Source organism: Oncorhynchus mykiss, chromosome 15 (assembly GCF_057628025.1).
Source record: "Oncorhynchus mykiss isolate SJ-2025 chromosome 15, ASM5762802v1, whole genome shotgun sequence".
Classification (NCBI taxonomy): domain Eukaryota; kingdom Metazoa; phylum Chordata; class Actinopteri; order Salmoniformes; family Salmonidae; genus Oncorhynchus; species Oncorhynchus mykiss.
Genome location: NC_143036.1, coordinates 19,900,001 through 19,921,856, shown reverse-complemented (window position 1 = coordinate 19,921,856; position 21,856 = coordinate 19,900,001). Strand labels below are relative to the sequence as shown.

Genomic DNA, 21,856 nt, shown 5'->3' with positions numbered 1-21,856 from the left:
CTCTCTTTTTTCCCTCCCCTCCACAGAAAGTGGTATATTTGGAGTTCCCCTGACCACTCTACTGGAGAACGACCAGAAGAAATTCCCCGGGTCCAAGGTTCCTCTCGTCTTCAGAAAGGTACTGTACCTGATTGGTTCTATTTGTATTGGTAAAGCCCCCCTTACTTCTACTTTGAAACCACAAGTGTTTCTCCCCTCTGGTTATAGGCATATAGTTATACAAATTATACTGGGGGGAAATCCCTGCTTATTCCCCAATGGAAAATTATATGGGGTTATTGTGCGTTGCCAGTTCTCCTATACTTCTATGGGTCAGTTAAACTCTCCCTAAATCTCTCTCTCCCTCATTTACTTTCTCTCTTTTTCTCTGCCCCCACCCCTGTCTCTCTCCTCCCCAACTCCTTCTCTCAGTGCTACTCACACCTTGAGCTGGGCAATATTTACAAAAATTCATATCGCTATAAATTGACTAAATTATTACAATATCAATAAATTGAACAATACATTTATAACATCCATGTGCACTGTTGTTTTTTATATATTACCCTTAAAACTTCTACTAACACTTTGAATGTTGTACCTATCAATTTTCCTATTAACAATCACCCATATTACAAACTTACTTAATTTAAAACTTCACATTTCTCTAGTAGGGCCCAATAGGTTATTTATCGTAATGAACAATATCAGAAAACGTCCAGAATACGTGGTGGATATTGTCGTATCGATATACATTTTTGGTTTATCGTCCCAGCTCTACTCTCCCCCTCTAACCCCTAGTATCCTGACCCTCATCCCTTCCATCATGCTTTTCCTACTGAAGCAACCCTTTCCCAGGACCCATCACATCACTCCCTGACTCCTCCTCCTCAGCTGGCCATCACTGCTTTGTGTTAACGTAATATGTGTCAGGGGATGCCCACACACGGAACGCTCCCTCCAAGAGCCTCTCCTGTTTCACTATCAGTACTAGAGTCAGCCTTGTTAAGCGTTGCTTTCACACGTCCTCACAAAGACATTCCGGAGAGACTAAATGTCAGAAGTCCACCATATGCTCCTTTTAAACCTACTGAGTAGGAGAGGGTAGGGAGGAGAGTCAAGTGATGAACTATAAGCTAAATATACTGTTATTTTCATTTGTGTTGTCATGTCAGCTAGGGATGGATGTTAGTTATTGTCCATTTCTATCATAGAATATGTTATCTCTGATATTTTAGAAATATGCCTGGGATGGTATATGCAGTGCCTTCAGAAAGTATTCACACCCCTTGACTTTTTCCATATTTTGTTGTGTTACAGCCTGAATTTAAAATTGATTAAGTTGAGATTGTCACTGGCCTACACACAATGCCCCATAATGTCAAATTGGAATTATGTTTTTAGAAATGTTTACAAATTTAATAAGAAATGATAAGCTGAAATGTCTTAGATGTAATAGAATATGTTAGCTATTATAGCTCATATATGTTAGAAATATATCTGGGACTCTATATAAGGAGCTGTACTGAAAATAACATCTGACTGTTTAGAGTCCCAGCAGCTGCCAGTCAGTCAGCCAGTGGCACGGACCTAACCTTGGCATAGCTGAGGATTAAGGCACAAATAACCCTGTTACCAGCAGTCAAATTCCAGTCTATACAGAATTTGCCTATAATAAGTCACATTGACTGTCTAGGCTGACTACAATTACAGGCCACGTATAGTAAATGACTAGAGTATTGGGTATCAAGGTGATGTTTTATGGATTTGGTAGATAAGTGGCTTCTGGAAGGGAATTATAGGACTTTTCTTTGAAGCACTTGTTCACTGCTATATCAGTGTTGGTTTATCTTTTGCAGACCTGGAAAGTGGTTTCTGGAGGAGGACTTGATGAACAAGGTCAAACCATTGCTTCAGAATGCAGATTTTGTGTGGTCTAGTAAACAGATAGTTAGCCTTTGGGATCCAAAGCTTGTCATAAAATACAATTGTTGGGTTGCCTTACTCTCTCATATCTGTCATGTTGCACTTGCAAAGATCCTTAACCCCTCCTAAACAAAAATGATCAAGTGTTAGTACCTTTCAAGGGAAATATTTGATCAGTCGTCACTAAGAGGCAGGAAACAGGAGGGTTGTGTCTTTCTTCTGGAGTGGACCAGGTGTGTGTGAGATGGCGGGTCTGATAGCATTAACCTCAGGTTGCTGACATCTTTCTGTAGAGACGAGATGACTGAAGTCTCCAGTCCAGGTGTGAATCATGTTCAATAGAGCAAAACAAGTTTGGCGGTGGAGAACAAACATCAAGGCCCAGCAACCGAATCTGTGGGCGCTTTTATCTCTAGTTGTAAATATGAATTGAATGCTGTTTTGTTAGTGGTTTGAAGAGCTCCTTGTAAAAAAAAAAAAAAGTTTGCACAAAAAGGACTTCCCTGTCTGTGAAAACCAGGAAGAGGAAACGAATGCAGTCAGATTTGGTTGATTTTGTTTTCAGGTGAGAGTCGAGTTCACATCCCTCTTGGTTTGTTAAACTTGTGGTTTATAAAATGTGTATGCTTGTGTTTGCAGCTCTTGTCCAAGCTGGAGCAGACAGGACTACAAACAGAGGGGATTCTCAGAGTACCAGGGTCTGCATCCAGAGTAAAGGTAAGCCCCTCTCCCCTTTCCACTAATAAAACTGGAGCTTTTCATACTTTAGCTGTCAATCACCAATCATAGAGCTATCTTGTTCTGTGTAACTCTAGCTTATGTCTACCACTGTAAAAACATTTCACTGAAGGGAAAGATATGTTTGTTCTTTGATTTATTACTGTACTTGATCCCATCTTATATTATCCTACTGGGTACCCTCCTTTTCATCATTAGAACAAGCAGACTGAAGAGGGGATGTACCCACCCACTCCACCCCATTTTCATTTGTTAGGTACCATGGCAGGTCACCCCTCTACACACACTTGACATCTCAACTAGAGGAAGCTAGTGGGTATTAGGTTCCCCAAACACACATGGTGATGGTTAGGGATGTGATTTGTTTTTATGGAGGGGTCAAAGGTGACCGTGGAGTTGAGATTAACCACAGGAGGAACCATTGTGGAGATAATGTGTATATTTTTGTTTTGGTGTTGGTATTTGCAGCATCTGCGCCAGGAGCTGGAGCAGAAGTTCTATGAGGAGCGGTTTGACTGGGAGCAGGTGAGGCACAATGACGCAGCGGGTCTGCTGAAGATGTTCATCAGAGAGCTGCCTTATCCTCTGCTCACGCTCCAGCACTTACCTGCCTTCGCCGCTGCACAGAGTGAGTGCACACATGTAGGCCTGCACGCTTACCGTTAAGTGGATACGTAATACAGTGCATTTGGAAAGTATTCAGACCCCTTGACTTTTTCCACGTTCTGTTACATTACAGCTTTATTCTAAAATTGATGAAATTGTTTTTTGTCCTCTTCAATCTACACACAATACCCCGTAATGACAAAGCAAAAACAGGTTTTTGAAGTGTTAGCAAATGAATATAAGTTTTTGGTTGATATTTCACATTTACATAAGTATTCAGACCCTTTACTCAGTGCTTTGTTGAAGCACCTTTGGCAGCGATTACAGCCTCAAGTCTTCTTGGGTATGATGCTACCATCTTGGCACACCTGTATTTGGGGAGTTGCTCCCATTCTTCTCTGCAGATCCTCTCAAGCTCTGCCAGGTTGGATGGGGAGTGTCGCTGCACAGCTATTTTCAGGTCTCTCCAGAGATGTTTGAACGGGTTCAAGTCCGGGCTCTGGCTCGCCCACTCAAGAACATTCAGAGACTTGTCCCGAAGCCACTCCTGCGTTGTCTTGGCTGTGTGCTTAGGGTCGTTGTCCTGTTGGAAGGGGAACCTTCGCCCCAGTCTGAGGTCCTGAGTGCTCTGGAGCAGGTTTTCATCAAGGATCTCTCTGTACTTTGCTCCGTTCATCTTTCCCTCGATCCTGACTAGTCTCCCAGTCCCTGCTGCTGAAAAACATCCCCACAGCATGATGCTGCTTCACTGTAGGGATTTTGCCAGGTTTCCTCCAGACTACAATTTCAGGCCAAAGAGTTCAATCTTGGTTTCATCAGACAAGATAATCTTGTTTCTCATGGTCAGACTTTCTAGGTGCCTTTTGGCAAACTCTAACCAGGCTGTCATTTGCCTTTTACTGAGGAGTGGCTTCCATCTGGCCACTCTACCATAAAGGCCTGATTGGTAGAGTGCTGCAGAGAAGGTTGGACTTCTGGAAGGTTCTCCCATCTCCACAGAGGAACTCTGGAGCTCTGTCAAAGTGACCATCAGGTTCTTGGTCACCTCTCTGACCAAGGCCCTTCTCCCCCGATTGCTCAGTTTGGCCAGGCAGCCAGCTCTAGGAAGAGTCTTGGTGGTTCCAAACTTCTTCCATCTAAGAAGTATGGAGGCCACTGTGTTCTTGGGGACCTTCAATGCTGCAGAAATGTTTTGGTACCCTTCCCCAGATCTGGGCCTTGACACAATCCTGTCTCGGACCTCTACAGACGAATCCTTTGACCTAATGGCTTGGTTTTTGTGGGACCTTATATAGAGTGGTGTTTGCCTTTCCAAATCATGTCCAATCAATTTAATTTACCACAGGTGGACTCCAATCAAATTGTAGAAACATCTCAAGGATGATCAATGGAAACAGGACGCACCTGAGCTCAATTTTAAGTCTCATAGTAAAGGGTCTTAATACTTATGGAAATAAGGTATTTATGTTTTTGATTTTAATACATTAGCAAACATTTCTAAAAACCTGTTTTTGCTTTGTCATTATGAGGTATTGTGTGTAGATTGATGAGGAACATGTTTTATTTCATCCATTTTAGAATAAGGCTGTAACGTAACAAAATGTGGATAATGCGAAGGGGTCTGAATACTTTCTGAATGCACTGTACATATATTAAAATAGATCTCTGACACCCTTATCTCTACTGACCTGTAAGCAGAGACTAATTATTCAGTCCTTCATACTATATATCACCATCGTTAGCATTGTTTACAGCACATGTAAAATGCACTACATGACCAAAAATATGTGGACACTTACTCGTCGAACATTCCAAAATCATGGGCATTAATATGGATTTGGTCCCGCCTTTGCTGCTATAACAGCAGCAAGTCTTTCCACTAGATGTTGGAACATTTCTGCGGGCACTTGCTTCCATTCAGCTACAAGAGTATTAGTGAGGTCAGGCAGTGATGTTGGGTGATTAGGCCTGGCTCGCAGTCGGCATTCCAATTCATCACAAAGGTGTCCGATGGGGTTGAGATCAGGGCTCTGTGCAGGCCAGTCAAGTTCTTCCACACTCATCTCGACAAACCATTTCTGTATGGACCTCGCTTTGGAACTAAGGGGCATTGTCATGCTGAAACAGGAAAGGGCCTTCCCCAAACTGTTGCCATAAAGTTGAAATTACAGAATTGTCTAGAATGTTATTGTATGCTATAGCGTTAAGATTTCACTTCATTGGAACTAAGGGACCAAGCCCAAACAGCCCTAGACCATTATTCCTCCTCTTCCTAACCCTAACCCATATTAGTCTGCCGGACTGTCAGATGGTGAAGCATGATTTATCACTCCAGAGAACTGGTTTCCACTGCTCCAGAGTCCAATGGCTGCGAGCTTTACACCACTCCAGCTGATGCTTGGCATTGTGCATGGTGATCTTAGGCTTGTGTGTGGCTGCTCGACCATGGAAACCTATTTCATGAAGCTCCCGACGAATAATGATTGTGCTGACGTTGCTTCCAGAGGCAGATTGGAACTTGTTAGTGAGTGTTGCAAGCGAGGACAGAAAATGTTTACGCTCTTCAACACTTGCCGGTCCCATTCTGTGAGCTTGTGTGGCTTACCACTTTGCAGATGAGCCGTTGTTGCTCCTAGACATTTCCACTTCACAATAACAGCACTTACATTTGACAGGGGCAACTCTAGCAGGGCAGAAATTTGACAAACTGACTTGTAAAGGTGGCATCCTATGATGCTGCCACGTTGAAAGTCACTGAGCTCTTCAGTAAGGCCGTTCTACTGCCAGTGAGTCCCTATGGAGATTGCATGGCGGTGTGCTTGATTTTATACACCTGTCGCTTGTGGCTGAAATAGCCAAATCCACTAATTTGAAGGGGTGTCCATATACTTTTGTATATGTTGCTTGTCATTTATGATTAATTTCCAATTTTTCTCTTAAATGTACTCTTAACTATGTCAATAATAGTCAACAACACTTCCACCAGTTGGTAAAGTGAGTGTGTTTGCAGAGATATCAGTGTATTTTCCCCTCTGTCCCTCCTCAGGTGTCTCCTCTCCCAGACACCAGATCCAGGCCCTGCACCTCCTCATCATGCTGCTCCCTGAGCCCAATAGAGACACACTCAAGGTGAGGATGATCTTTGACTAATGCCCCTAAAGATCAGGGTTCACATCCTTTGTAGCTATCCCAAGACTCATGATCATGGACTGAGAGACTACACTTTCAACTGTGACCTCACAACCCTACACACAAACACACACCTATCCCACATATCCAGTCCTAAAATAGCTCAAATAAGTGCAGGGGCTGAGAGTTTATTTTCAATTGGGCAACTGTGTCCAACTATGCATTCCTACGACTCATAAGCCAATAGTCACAACCATGAGTGACTAACATTCCATTCTAAGGGGCGGTTGCCTTCGTAACATGTAAACAACCATGAAGTGTTGCTCAAGCCTCAGTCAAGGCATAATATGATGACTTAACTTGGCACTTGAAGTGAACTTGAAGAGTAACAACTATGTTTAAGTATCGTCCCATGAATGGGTTATTGTATGAAGTTTAGATAAGAGGTTTTTGAAGGTGTGAAGGGAAAACGGGTGACAACCCTCTGACGTCCTCGCTTCCTGAGTGGATAGTATATAAAATGACGTGTGTAGGATAAGATATGAGAATGTGTTTCACACACATTTTGGATCAGTAGGCCAGAGTTACCCAGTGATTGTGCCAGTGCAAAGGTTGAACCTGTTTTCTTGAAGGAATAAATCCGAAGAGCACACACACACACACACACACACACACACACACACACACACACACACACACACACACACACACACACACACACACACACAGACAGACCCAGTCTAACCCCTCTGTGCCCCTCTAGGCCCTGTTGGAGTTCCTGAGGAAGGTGGTAGCCTATGAAGAGAAGAACAGGATGAGTCTGTGGAACGTGTCCATGATCGTGGCTCCCAACCTCTTCACCTACCGGGGCAAGAATGCCAAGCAGGAGGAGATGCAGGCGGCAGCCGGGGCGGCCCACCTCGTACGGCTACTCATCACATACCAAGAACTGCTCTGGACCGTGAGTTTGCAACACACGCACACACGTTCCTTGAACACATAGAGATGGGATACGTTCACACACGACACATTCACTAGCCCCAAACATATCTCATCAACAGTCATCTGGCCTCATCAGGACAGACCAGGGTGCTATTCAACTACAGTAGGACTGCAATTTCCCAAATTGGTGGTTGAAAGATTACGTCTATACTGCTCCAGCATAGCATCTGCAATTTTAAGACTTCCAATACAATTTCTGTAATTTTGCTTAACAAAAACCTCACTTTCAGTATTTCAAGACAAGTCATTTTTTATGTAGACCTTGAGCCTGGTTAAACAAGACTGAAAGCTGAGCTCACCATTGTTTTACTGGGGGGAAAAGTGTTTATGACGAAAACCCATGAGGGAAGTGATCCAGGCACGTTGTATGAAAAACGCAAAGAGACAAAGAGCAGCTTGACCCACATCTGGGGACTGCTGCCTGACCTATTAGAATGCAATGCATAGTACAATGCATAGAATGTAATGCCACTACAGCCCAAATCACCAAGCCCCCGGGCAGACGGGGAGAAAGTGAAGAGAGAGAGGGAGGATAGAGAGATTAATAGGTGTATTGTTCTCTCCTCAGGTGCCCTGCTTTCTCATCTCCCACGTGAGGAAGTTGAATGAGGCTAGCAAGAAGCCGCCCAGCTCAGAGAAGACCAAAAGGAAGCTGCTAATGATGAGGAAGAGGAACGCTGAGAAGACTGAAAGGAGCGAGGTAATGATTACTGACTTTATGGACTCTAAACTACTTTAACCCCAACTTGAAATGGTCAATTAGATGTATTCTCAATGTTAGTTTGACTTGACAACAATATCATAGGCTATTGGGTGTATGCTTGCTCCTGACAGTACCTAATTGGATGTGGTCGCCAGTACCTTTCAGCATGAGGTTTACTCATGTAATGGGACTTGAATTGAAGTTGGGTCTTTTCTTTGTCCACAGTTGACTGACCTCCGCGAAGGGGTCATCAGGGTTCACGCCCCACTACAAGCTAAGATCTCCATGGCGATCCAGTTGGACAACGAGACCAAGGCCAAAGATGTGATGGCGCGCTTCGATTATGAGAACGGGTCAGTGGAGGAAAAGTGATGATTACTTATTTCTTCAATGCCTCTGTTGATGTTGCTAATGTATACTATAGGGATGTCTGGGTTTATTAAAATCATTATATTTTTTTTATCTCGCAGTCGTGGCACCAGAAGCACTAGCCAGAGGCCAGTACAGTATTTGTTTGAGGTCGGAGGAAACATAGGTATGTATGATTACATCCGTTTGACTCAAATTATTTTCAATCAGATTATTGTAATTTCTGTCTTCTTTAATCGAACTAAAACAATAACTTTTCTCTCTAGGCGAGCGCTGCTTGGACCCTGAGACTCACCTACTAGACGTGTACCATGTGAATCCGCACTGTGAATGGCTTTTAAAACCCACGACCACATGAGAACTGAGGACTCACCCACTCAACACAGTCAGCAAACTGAACCACTGCCCTCTTGTGGCCGTCTTCGTGAACTGAGCATGCATGGAGGCCTTGTTGACTGTAGGTTCAGTTAAGGTTTTATCCCAAACTATGGACCACTAAAAAGAGCGAGAGCTGGAAGAGGAACTATGGAGAGAGACATTCTCCTCCTGAAGGAAGGACTCAACATAGGCCATGTTTGTGGGATTGAACCTTATAACAAACTACTAAATAGGACAGAAGCACTATACTCTGACTAGCTGGGTTCTGGATGGAAGTATTTGGAGGTGGGACAGCTTTGTGAAGACATACGTGACTGACGACATCCCATTGCTTGCCATTTGAATTGTTTTGTGCCAGATATTCACCTCCTGGGTCGTTCCACCAATTCAGTGCCTTTTGAGGAGAGTAACTTATTTTACACTACCATTTCACTGTTAGATGTTCAATGTTTCTTTTGAAAAATGTTTTTCAAAAGGAATAGTCTCGCCACATTAAAACGAGTGTTCTGTTTACGTAACAGGATTGACCTTAAAATGAGGGACAGACTAATCACATGAAATAATAATCTTCAGAAATGACTTTGTCAAAGCAACAAAATAGCACGGCTTTACAAGGATGGTGAAATGTTGCGGTTAAGTTGCTTAAAATCTTCTGAAAATCAGAGGGTGCAAGGAGGGACACTAGCAAGTCTTTATTTATATAAAACATCTGATTTATTGAATTTTCCATGTGGTCTATATCAAAGGGCACTTCATTTAATAAAACAGGGTTTTAAAATTCAATATTGTTGCACAATTTCTACATAAAATATGAAAAGGATGCAAAAGGAACTCTTCGTGGAACGACCCTCCTACAGAGGCCATGGACACAATAACAGACAATGTGTACCACTTCATGCAAGACCCAGTTAACATTTACTTGCTATATTTATACCACACATTTATCCTGCTTATTGTATTATCACACATTCTCCATATAACTTTTTTATCATTTATAAGAGCAGAATGTTGATTGCAAAACTATTGGAAGTGAGGAGATTCAGAAGACTAGCAGTTTGGGTTGTTGAGTTCATGATGGTGAGGGACAAGTGGAGATGGGAGAGGCCTGATACTGAATACAGACATTGGCTCTGTCTGAAACTTTGTTTCATGGTTTCCTGTCCTGCTGACCGCTGATTGGTGTCTAGAACTGATCAGGACAAGGCAGGTGAAAACAACATAGTGGAAACCTATCCAGTCCTTTCACCTGCTAGTGGTCATCAAGGACATGAGATAATTCAGAGTACTGAGACGCAGGCCCACATCGGAACTGTGACCATCGATTCAGGCCATTGTTCAGCCCACCTTCTTTGCTTTTTGGATTTGCATGTTGAGCACTAATATAAAAAGGTCCAGAACTCAAACATCTCCCTCCTGACACATCTCCCCACCCCAATGGACTGTGAATGTTGTACCTGTGGCTTGTAGAAAACAATGTACACACTACACTAGGACTTAACAACTCTTTCAACCAATCCTGTATGTCCAGTCTACATAAGAGACATGCATTACTAATGAACTAAACTGACTTTGCATGCCTGGAGAGTGCTTACAATACTTTAATGAAGGAAAGGAGAAAAGGCATAGAGTGGCCATAAAAAAAGGCCCTTCATATCAGTGTTAGCCTGGCTTCCAAACTGATTATTACATTTCACCATGGTTTCTTTCCAAACGATGGTAAGAGCAGTGTTCAGTCTGGTTTAACCAGGCTAGCCCTCGCTTGCTTATGAACTTGTGAATAATGTTTACTTGCAGGGCGTGTATGTTTTAGCCCAATCAACCTCTCTCCACTTTATTTTACTCTGTGGTCTTAGTAGTTCAATGTTTGCCTGTGCCTTGGTTGTCAGCCTGTGGTTTTTGTTGTTTTTAAGTATTCTGTGCTTCCAAATGAACCTGTAGCAATTGTGTCAACAAGACAAAGGTCGTAATGTTGATTTGACTTTGCGCAGGACTTAAAATTATTTATCCTTCCAAAGCCAGTGTGTAAACATTTTTTGTAAATGACTGTGCACCATATACTCTTACTATGTGTGTATTTTCTGTATATAGAATACTGATTTAGCATTTTTTTTATTTTTTTATTTGCATTTATTTTATGAATATTATTTGACCACTGTTGACAGTTTTGGCCAAGTGGCACAATGTATCTGACACAGTAACAACTGAATATAACGTCAAGTTAAAAATGGACTTGTCTTTCTCTCTTGCCAGAACTATGTTGTGAAATATGTTAGGACAAAAATCAGCTCAGTTTCTCCCCCAAAATAGCATGAACACTCAATTCAGAACATTATTCTGCAGGTACTCCTGGGAAACTATGCAGAAAGACAAACAGACATGGTATAGAACGGATAACATCAGAAGGATGACAGCTTTGGAAGCAGCTTTGACAAGTGTGTTATGCACTGCATAATATGTGGGCAGGCCTATAGTAATAGAGCCTACAGATCAACTATGACTTTGATATACTATGATATTGATATTTTTTTAAAGTATTTTATTAGCAAATATTAATTTTCTAGAACATCGCATAAAAAAACTAAGACATTCTATTGTCCAATTAATTTGGGGGAGTCAAAATGCACAAAAGAACATGAACACCAACACAGAAAATGAGTTGATTAAAAAAAAACATTTTCACATTGACAAAACATTACTTAAATCTTTCTTTACAAAACATTACAAATGGAAATCATTTCAAAGGTCAAATTTCAATGGTCAAATCACAGGGTCATAGCGTTAGATATGGAATGGTTTGGTATGGCTGGTAAAGTTCTGGTATGGTTGTGGCAAGGTTATGTGGCGGTGCTAGGGCAGGAGTGGGGTGACACTCCTTGGAGGGTGAAGGCAGTACTGAAGTCCAGGATGTTGGTCATGTGACCCTTGATCAAGCGGATGTTACGCATACAACCACGGAACGGCATTCTGGATGTCAGGCAGTTCTGTTTCACGCCGACTGTAAACAAAAAGAGAGAGAGAGGTCAATACATGGGTGCTAACAAATTCATTTACTTGACACTGGAATTGATCAACATCAAAGCAAAGGGGTGACAAAGGCCCAGTCCAGTGAAGTGTCTTGCATTTAGGGTATAGGGGCTGTTTGTGGAAAGAGACTGAAGGTTTTATAGAGGGGGAACGTACCAGGGAAGCCTCCCACGTAGACCGGGTCCTTGGTCTCAGCCGAGGTGGACTGGGGGTGGGGGTTGTCGGTGAGCACCGTGACTCCGTCCACGGTCAGACTCAGAGTGTTCTTGGTCTTCTTTGCCAGCAGGGTGTGCCAGAGACCGTCACACAGCCACCAGCCCAGCCGCGAAGTGGCCGACACCCGCCCGGCACCGTTGTTCACGTGGAACACCGCCTGTCCGTTGGCTAGCTCCAGCCCGATGGCGTCCACCTTGGCGCTGCTGACCCCAAGGAGGACTCCATCTGACACTGTGCTGCGGAACTCCAGAGACACCTCCATATCTGAGCCCACTTTGTACCCATTCTTTACTGCAGGGGACAAACCATAACGAACCAGTTTACATTACGTCACACAGTCAAGGGCGACACATTAAGGCACTCCCATTCATGTTTTTAAACAGTTAAATGTAGCTATGCATTGAGCTTGTTAAAATGATCTCATCCTAAGCATTATTCCGGTTGAAAATCTATCAGAAAGGATGTGGAAATGTTGACTTTTTAAATATAGTTGGCAGAAAAAATTTAAATGGCTTTTTTTGTGTTTTTCGCTTCACAAAGACTTGAAGTATGGAGTTTATGGGCGTTAGTACTCACTCAGAGCAGCGTATCCGCTCCCATTGAAGAAGGTCCCGTCCTGGGCTGCGGTGAAGCAGTGCGCAGTGGATTGTTCAGACACTGGACTCTGGGTGTTCAACTTAACACTGTTCAGCAACACCTTCTGGATGCAGCCTGCCAAACTATGGGTCACCTGCATGAGGGAATATAAATATTAACATTTGGGGTTGTGGATAAACATTTACTCAGCAGAAAATGTACCACCTGCTTTCAACACAAACAATTATATAAAAACTATATTTCAGCATGAATAGCAAGTACACTGACTATACCAAACATTAGGAATACCTTGCTAATATTGAGTTGCAACCCCTTAGCCCTCAGAACAGCCTCAATTTGTTGGGGCATGGACTGTACAGTCATGGCCAAAAGTTTGACACAAATATGAATTTTCACAAAGTCTGCTGCCTCAGTTTGTATGATGGCAATTTGCATATACTCCAGAATGTTATGAAGAGTGATCAGATGAATTGCAATTAATTGCAAAGTCCCTCTCTGCCATGCAAATGAACTGAATCCCCCAAAAACATTTCCACTGCATTTAAACCCTGCCACAAAAGGACCAGCTGACATCATGCTAGTGATTCTCTCGTTAACACAGGTGTGAGCGTTGACGAGGACAAGGCTGGAGATCACTCTTGTCATGCTGATTGAGTTGAAAGCTTCAAAAGGAGGGTGGTGGTTGGAATCATTTTTCTTCTTCTGTCAATCATGGTTACCTGCAAGGAAACACGTCCCGTCATCATTGCTTTGCACAAAAAGGGCTTCACAGGCAAGGATATTGCTGCCAGTAAGATTGCACCTAAATCAACCATTTATCGGATCATCAAGAACTTCAAGGAGAGCGGTTCAATTGTTGTGAAGAAGACTTCAGGGCATCCAAGAAAGTCCAACAAGCGCCAGGACTGTCTCCTAAAGTTGATTCAGCTGTGGGATCGGGGCACCACCAGTACAGAGCTTGCTCAGGAATGGCAGCAGGCAGGTGTGAGTGCATCTGCACGCACAGTGAGGCGAAGACTTTTGGAGGCAGTAGGGCAGAAAAGAAGCCACTTCTCTCCAGAAAAAACATCAGGGACAGACTGATATTCTGCAAAAGGTACAGGGATTGGACTGCTGAGGACTGGGGTAAAGTAATTTTCTCAGATGAATCCCCTTTCCGATTGTTTGGGGCATCTGGAAAAAAGCTTGTCCAGAGAAGACAAGGTGAGCGCTACCATCAGTCCTGTGGCATGCCAACAATAAAGCGTCCTGAGACCATTCATGTGTGGGGTTATATCTCAGCCAAGGGTGTGGGCTCACTCACAATTTTGCCTAAGAACACAGCCATGAATAAAAAATGGTACCAACACATGCTCCCTACCATCCAGGAAAAGTTTGGTGCCGTACAATGCCTTTTCCAGCATGATGGAGCACCTTGCCATAAGACAAAAGTGATAACTAAGTGGCTCTGGGAAAACAACATCAATATTTTGGGTCCATGGCCAGAAAATTCCCCAGACCTTAATCCCATTGAGAACTTGTGGTCAAATCCTCAAGAGGCGGGTGGACAAACAAAACCCCACACATTCTTACAAACTCCAAGCACTGATTACGCAAGAATGGGCTGCCATCAGTCAGGATGTGGCCCAGAAGTTAATTGACAGCATGCCAGGGCGGATTACAGAGGTCTTGAAAAAGAAGGGTCAATACTGCAAATATTGACTCTTTGCATCAGCTTCATGTAATTGTCGATAAAAAGCCTTTGACACTTATGAGATGCTTGTAATTATACTTCAGAATTCCATAGTAACATCTGACCTAAAATATCTAAACACACTGAGGCAGCAGACTTTGCGAAAATGTATATTTGTGTCAAAACTTTTGGCCACGACTGTACAAGGTGTCGAAAGCTTGTCACAGGGATGCTGGCCCATGTTGGCTCCAATGCTTCCCACAGTTATGTAAAGTTGACTGGATGTCCTTTGGGTGCTGGACCATTCTTGATACACATGAGAAACTGTTGAGGGTGAAAAACTCAGCAGCGTTGCAGTTCTTGACACAAACCGGTGGGCCTGTCACCTACTACCATACCCTGTTCAAAGGCAATTCAATATTGTGTCTTGCCCATTCACCCTCTGAATGGCACACATATACAATCCATGTCTCAATGTTTATAAAATCCTTTAACCTGTCTCCTCCCCTTCATCTACACTGATTTGAAGGTGATTTAACAAGTGACATAAGTAAGGGATCATAGCTTTCACCTGGTCAATCTGTCATGGAAAGAGCACGTGTTCTTAATGTTTTGTACAATCAGTGCACGTTGTGTGTTGTAGTTGAACTTACATTGCCTATCTTCTTGGCGGTGTAGGTCTGGGGAAGTCCTCCCAGATACAGCTTGTTCTCCACATCCAGAGTGTTTCCTTTAGCCGGCACTGGAGTTGACGGCTGGCCGTCGACACTGAGAACCACACTCTTCTTATTGAAGTCCGTCTTCACCTGGACACCCACAGATACACGACAGGGTTGGGGAGAGTCATGACAACCTGCATGGTAATATCACTGCTTTCAGTTATGATCTGAAACGAACTTGAATTGTGACTTGGGCTTTTGTATTCATTAATGATATTGTTATGCGTCCCCTGAATCGACAACAATCACTGCAATCTACTATCGCTCTTGGCCCAGAAGGGTATAGTCACTAACTGTGTGCCACTGGCCGTCGTTGACGGGCACAGGGAAGGTGGCGGTGGCGGGGCCGCTGCCCTTGTCACAGGTGAAGAACAGATGCCCTCCCAGCAGCTGCAGAGTGGCGTAGTCCATCTGGTTGGCGTGGGCCATGTAGTAGATCAAACCACTCTGGGTATAGGTACGCACCGACAGCTCCAGAGAGAAACTGTCAGGAAGAGAAGCGAGAAGAGACATGAAGTATTTAAGCTACTGACAAAGCTATATTTTGAGTTAGCTATGATTTACTGTAAGATAAAGACTTTTGTTAATGGTTTGGTAGACCTATAAATAGGCAATGAATGGATATGACAATTTGTGGATAATTGTCAATAATACAAAATTGAAGTGGACATTTGTTTAGGAGTACCAACCAATCTCATAATAATCAAATATTGATGAATGCATCCACCAACCAAAAACATGTCTCACAACATGTTTGGAATGACAGTGACAATAGGAGTTGGCAAGAGCATAAGCAGATCTGGGATCAGGCTAATTGAACTGTGCCTTCCTCTCAATCACAAACAATGTAGGCTACAGTGAAACACTTGAGAAGAGTTCTAGCTAAGTCAATGGGAATGTGTAACATTAGCCCTGCTCGTTTCCAAGCAGTGCCGGAGTGCCTGGTGAATAAGAAATATTCCAACAAAGAGAATGGGCCACAGCCGAGACAGGAAATGAGGTAGACCTTGGGGAGGCTATTATAATTCTTCTCTTTAATGAAGAGATATGCACTCATGCTCAGAGAAAAGCAATCAACGATGATGGCCTTGAGGGTTTTTTTGCAATTCACTATCCTGTATGTTACACGACATGGCCAAAAGTATGTGGACACTTGCTCATCGAACATCTCATTCCTAAATCATGGGCATTAATATGGAGTCGGTCCCCCCTTTGCTGCTATAACAGCCTCCACTCTTCTGGGATGGTTTTCCACTAGATGTTGGAACATTGCTGCAGGGACTTGCTTCCATTCAGCTACAAGAGTATTAGTGAGGTAGGGCACTGATGTTGGGCGATTAGGCCGGCTCGCAGTCGGCGTTCCAATTCATCCCAAAGGTGTTCGATGGGGTTGAGGTCAGGGTTCTGTGCAGGCCAGTCAAGTTCTTCCACACCAATCTTGACAAAGCATTTCTGTATGGACCTCGCTTTGGAACTAAGGGACCTAGCCGAACCAAGAAAAACAGCCCCAGAGAATTATTCCTCCTCCACCAAACTGTACAGTTGGCACTATGCATTGGTAGTGTTCTCCTGGCATCCGCCAAACCCAGATTTGTCCGTCGGACTGGCAGATGGTGAGGCGTGATTCATCACTCCAGAGAACGCGTTTCCACTCCTCCAGAGTCCAATGGCGGCAAGCTTGACACCACTCCAGCCGACGCTTGGCATTGCGCATGGTGATCTTAGGTTTGTGTGCGGCTGCTCGGCCATCAAAACCCATTTCAAACGCTCCCGACTCCACTTTGTCCATGACAGCCAACAGAGGCTCATCATAAGACATCCCTTCTTCCATGTGTCTCTTAGGGTCAATCTTCAATGAGTTTAAGTTTTATTTTTGTAATAAAACGTTGCCAGAGCCAGTTTGGAACTCGGTAGAGAACAGATGATTTTTACACGCTACAAACTTCAGCACTCGGCGGTCCTGTTCTGTGAGCTTGTGTGGCCTACCACTTTGCGGCTGAGCTGTTGTTGCTCCTTCACAATAACAGCCCTTACAGTTGACTGGGGCAGCTCTAGGGCGGAAATTTGACAAACTGACTTGGCATCCTATGACGGTGCCATGTTGAAATTCACTGAGCTATTCAGTACGGGCCATTCTCCTGGCAATGTTTGTCTATGGTGATTGCATGGCTGTGTGCTTAATTTTATACGGCTGAAATAGCCGAATCCACTTATTTGAAGGGGTGTCCACATACACTGCATGGCCAAAAGTATAGGCCTATGCTCTCCATTACAGGAAGAGTACTTAGTATGATGTTTGTAGAGCACACCAAGGCAAAGTATTAGCTAAGCAGCTAGAACACCTTCCTACGCCATTTCAATGTACTGGAATGCTGGCTTGAACCAGTTTTACACAACTAGCTATGGGCCAACTGATATCAAGGCTAACATGACTCAAATTAGATACAACACTATGAAGTGAGAATCCCTAAAGAAATGAATATAGAATTGTGACAATCATAGAAATGACATAGAATATAATCTCTATGATAAAAACCATGCTGTGCCATCTGACATGTTTTGGAGAGGGTAGTTCAACGAGCCAGCTGTCAGTACTGACCTCCTCCTCACTGTGTTGGGGTTGATGCTGAGGACCATGTGACTGTGTCTGGAGATGCCAAACTGCTGGGCTTCTGGGATGGATGAGGTGTTGTCCATCGATGCACACTGGAGACAAACAGAGGGAACACAGAACAATGACGGACAACACGAGGAACTATCTGTGACAACATGGTGACCTGTTTGAAGAGCTGCAGCACAGTAAATCCCAACAGATAAGAGGTGTGTGTGTGTCTGCTGTACCGTGAGTGTGCCGGGGGTGAGCGCGCTGAGCTGGCCGGGGGGTGGTGAAGGGGTTCTGGCAGGGTCCGGAGTGGGCTCGGCATCTAGGTCAGTGTCATCAGGTAGGAGGACCCTTTTAGGCCTCTCCTCCAATAGACAGCTGTCCATGTCCACGTTGTGGTACCTCACAGCAGCTGACAGGTCCAACAACCTATAGGGACACAGCACAACATGGGTCAGACCAAAGAGTAACCATGAAGGCCCCAATTGAGGAAGGATGCCATATTCCTTGTTACCAGCGACCCCAAAAAATATTCCTCGAGATAATGCTTAGCCTTGCAAACGTAGTTATGGCATCCTCGATTAAAAAACATCAATTACTCCAGCACAGTGTGACAAATGAAGTATCGTTGTGTATTGGGTGTGTGACTCACTTGGAGTCCAGGGCCAGGTTCCTGATGCAGCCGTAGAAGGAGGAGGTGGTTCGGAGCAGCCCGGCGCCCTCTCCTGGTGGGACTCCTCCCATGTACAGAGAGGTGAGGGTCAGAGAGGCCTTCTCCGAGGACAGGCGTACCATCTCCTGGTGGTCCTCATCCACTAGTACAACCAGCATCCTGGATGGATGACACACACAGTGGTAAGTTACTACATGTCAATAATAACAACGCAGTGCTATTCATCTTAGAATAGACCACTTGTATATTATTCCATACTGGACAACATGATTATTAAAAGATACAATCTGCAATATTTACTGCTGTTCAATGGCCATTTCAAAGTTGATTTAATCCCATGGCAGTTGTTATATATATATCCATCCTATGTATAACATCAGCATAGAAAGTTCTTGAATAAGGTCACAGACAACACGACAAAGGCAGAGATAATTTTGTGTGCTGGAAGTATAATTTCAAATGACATCATTTATAATGACTGAGCCATCCATCAGCATGAAATCATGACAGATGTTACAGGTTAATCCGTCCCTCTTCATGGTGCGACTCACTTCCTGTTCCTCTGCAAGATGACCGAGTGCTCCTGCCCGTCACTGAAACTCCCGGAGCGTGATTTGACCACAACCTTGTGGACGCTCCCGCCCTCTGCCATGTTGACATGAACCTCCAAGCCCCCCGAAATCAGCATGACTGCCAGGAAGGGCTGGACACAAACACACAGAAAACATGGTCAATATGCGGTTGAACCATAAGTCATTTTGGCAACATTATAAAGATGTATTACTAATGAACATGTATGAGCTCTTATAATGTCTAATTGTTTATCACAGTATATCTGTGGCCTTACCTGGCGAGCCTGTCTGCTTTTGCGGGTGCTTGCCTTGCTGAAGCCTGCCAGGATTATGCCAGTGTCATTGCGGGTAGAGAAGGAGGCCAACAGCTCCCCCTGGGGGTCGAGAGACACAGACGGCAACTCCACATAGCCCTCTCTCAGTACAGACACACTGCGGATGGGCTGGAACACACACACACACACACACAAGTTACTCATAGGGAATATGGAAAGTCTTTTTGCATTCAGTGTAAGATGACTCGACAATATGCCATTATCATGTACTGCTGGGCATCTTCCCCTTTACAGAAATCGACATCAGCAAAATTCAAATGCCAAGACTGTCACTGTCAATATTCACTCTTCCCAATATTGATGAGTCTACCTTTAATTTGTCTAGAGAGGAAGAAGGCCCCTGAAGAAAGGTTCTTTACTTTCAGCCTTTCTTACCTCTAACACACAGCCTTTCTTACCTCTAACACACAGCCTTTCTTACCTCTAACACACAGCCTTTCTTACCTCTAACACACAGCCTTTCTTACCACTAACACACAGCCTTTCTTACCACTACCACACAGCCTTTCTTACCTCTAACACACAGCCTTTCTTACTTCTAACACACAGCCTTTCTTACCTCTAACACACAGCCTTTCTTACCACTAACACACAGCCTTTCTTACCTCTAACACACAGCCTTTCTTACCTCTAACACACAGGCTTTCTTACCTCTAACACACAACCTTTCTTACTACTAACACACAGCCTTTCTTACCACTAACACACGGCCTTTCTTACTACTAACACACAGCCTTTCTTACCTCTAACACACAGCCTTTCTTACCTCTAACACACAGCCTTTCTTACCACTAACACACAGCCTTTCTTACCTCTAACACACAGCCTTTCTTGACACCATAGGAGTCTCGGAGCAGGTCAAAGTTGGAGCGGGCGATCTCCATGTTTTTGATGCAGCCCACATAGGACCGTGCTACTACTTGTCTCCTGAAAAAATAATTAAATTCACAATTTACCTCGTTTATTTTACTTAATGTAAAAAAAAAATACAAAAATACAAAAATTCACCAATTCACACACTAAGCTCAATATTTACATAATGCAGTAGGAGCTCCACCAAAAATATATTAATGAGCGCAATACAAATGCATATCAACTAGGAATATCTTGCAGGTAGGTGAGGTATGCGCCAAAGTAGTTCCAGTACCTGATAGGGCGAGACATGGGCAGTCCCCCGATGTAGATTGGGTCCAGGTCGGAGCGGTTGAGGTCGGAGGCGGTCCCAGGAGACTCCGCCTCCATGATCTCTTTCTCTGATGAGTTGTCTGCCGCCATCACCGCCATATAAACTAGGAGGGGAGAGATACAATACTTTACATGACATAGACATTATACCAGGTTAACTACAACACAATAGGGGTATGAATAGTGTGTCCATAAAGTGCAAGGGAGAAATGAGAAGAAGAATATGTGACCCCAACACTGTTTAGTTGTGGGTATGTGGTTATGTCTCTACCCTATAAATATGAGCCTATGACCTTTGACCCACCTTTGCGTTTGTTCCTCTGCAGGGTGATCTTGTACCAGCTGCCGGTGTTGTAGGCTTTGTTGGAGGTGAGGGTCAGAGGGCCAGAGCCCAGTTCAAAGGTCAGACGCACTTGGCCCTCCACCAGCTCAATGGACAGGAAGTCCCTCTGGAATGACAAATATACACATCAATCTATCAATCAATCTTTATTGTCCCTATAGGGGAATTTAGTTACATCAGATGATAATAGCTGACCACTATATGCTAACTAGGCTATAAATACAGACTGTTCAGTGTGGTTGTAGTGTGTGTGTGTGTGGGCCAGCAGGGAGCGTACCGTGCCATTGGAGGCCAGGTAGAGCAGCAGGCCGTTGGGGGAGAGGGTCTTGAACAGCATGACGATGGAGGTGGAGGTGGAGCGGAGGGGTTTCACTACCACTGAGTAGCCACTGCCATCAAAGTGGAAGGATGTCTCCTCTGTCTGCGGACTCATGAAGCAGCCGCGACACTGGCCCTCCCTCTCAGCGTAGTTCCACAGCCCGATGTTCTTCTCGTTGAGCGACGCCTCCCCCATACAGCCCTTAAACTGGGTCATTTTCACCACAGAGGACTGTAGACACAAAATTGATTGAATCAGTTGTGATAGATTACACTGTTTTATTAGTGGAGGAAACATCATGAAAGATGTTGACTCAACTTGAATTGAACGAGTTCAAGTTCTCAAGGACCCAAGGTGCTGGCTAGAACCATGGCTGAGTGAAAAACACCAAGACAGATCTTAATACTGTACCTTGATCTGGCCTCCCAGGCCACCAACGAATATCAGGGTGGACTTGTTGACTTCCAGGATCGTAGCAGAGCCTGGTGAGGTGGTCTTGACCGCGGGCAGGGGTTCTGACTCCAGCTGGTGGACTGACAGTGTGCCGTGCCTCCCAAAGCGCGTGGCGTTGATGTGGTGCCACTTGTTGTTGTTGATCTGGACGTCAGGGTACTCCAGCTTGGCGTGGCCTGAACCCGCGTCCCACAGATACGCCACCTTGCCATGCTGCATCTCCACCGCCATGAAGTCCACCTGATATTCAGCGTAAAATTATGCATTTCCTTTACACATGTCAGAGAGCCATTTGGTTATAGTGGTTACACCTTAC

General features: G+C 44.1%; 2 protein-coding genes across 4 annotated transcripts in view; one reads left to right on the top strand and one right to left on the bottom strand.

Moving 5' to 3' along the window:
• LOC110489741 (rho GTPase-activating protein 18) overlaps window positions 1–11,055 on the top strand; it is a 50,401-nt gene extending 39,346 nt beyond the window's left edge. For all 3 annotated transcript variants that reach the window (XM_021562590.3, XM_021562593.3, XM_021562592.3), the window contains exons 7-15: window positions 27–118; window positions 2,545–2,622; window positions 3,112–3,271; window positions 6,296–6,378; window positions 7,142–7,339; window positions 7,949–8,080; window positions 8,309–8,436; window positions 8,554–8,618; window positions 8,719–11,055. In XM_021562590.3, the coding sequence (XP_021418265.1) occupies window positions 27–118; window positions 2,545–2,622; window positions 3,112–3,271; window positions 6,296–6,378; window positions 7,142–7,339; window positions 7,949–8,080; window positions 8,309–8,436; window positions 8,554–8,618; window positions 8,719–8,810 (1,028 nt within the window). In that variant the 3' untranslated portion in view covers window positions 8,811–11,055. The remainder of the gene's footprint in view (window positions 1–26; window positions 119–2,544; window positions 2,623–3,111; window positions 3,272–6,295; window positions 6,379–7,141; window positions 7,340–7,948; window positions 8,081–8,308; window positions 8,437–8,553; window positions 8,619–8,718) is intronic.
• LOC110490937 (laminin subunit alpha-1) overlaps window positions 9,511–21,856 on the bottom strand; it is a 68,915-nt gene continuing 56,569 nt past the window's right edge. Inside the window, exons 43-57 of the mRNA XM_036943995.2 lie at window positions 21,499–21,780; window positions 21,046–21,318; window positions 20,730–20,874; window positions 20,388–20,529; window positions 20,053–20,167; window positions 19,181–19,348; window positions 18,885–19,036; window positions 18,313–18,492; window positions 17,900–18,089; window positions 17,658–17,764; window positions 15,353–15,542; window positions 14,993–15,145; window positions 12,647–12,800; window positions 12,011–12,361; window positions 9,511–11,825 (exon numbers count right to left, since the gene is read on the bottom strand). Of these exons, the coding sequence (XP_036799890.1) occupies window positions 11,665–11,825; window positions 12,011–12,361; window positions 12,647–12,800; window positions 14,993–15,145; window positions 15,353–15,542; window positions 17,658–17,764; window positions 17,900–18,089; window positions 18,313–18,492; window positions 18,885–19,036; window positions 19,181–19,348; window positions 20,053–20,167; window positions 20,388–20,529; window positions 20,730–20,874; window positions 21,046–21,318; window positions 21,499–21,780 (2,763 nt within the window). The 3' untranslated portion in view covers window positions 9,511–11,664. The remainder of the gene's footprint in view (window positions 11,826–12,010; window positions 12,362–12,646; window positions 12,801–14,992; window positions 15,146–15,352; window positions 15,543–17,657; window positions 17,765–17,899; window positions 18,090–18,312; window positions 18,493–18,884; window positions 19,037–19,180; window positions 19,349–20,052; window positions 20,168–20,387; window positions 20,530–20,729; window positions 20,875–21,045; window positions 21,319–21,498; window positions 21,781–21,856) is intronic.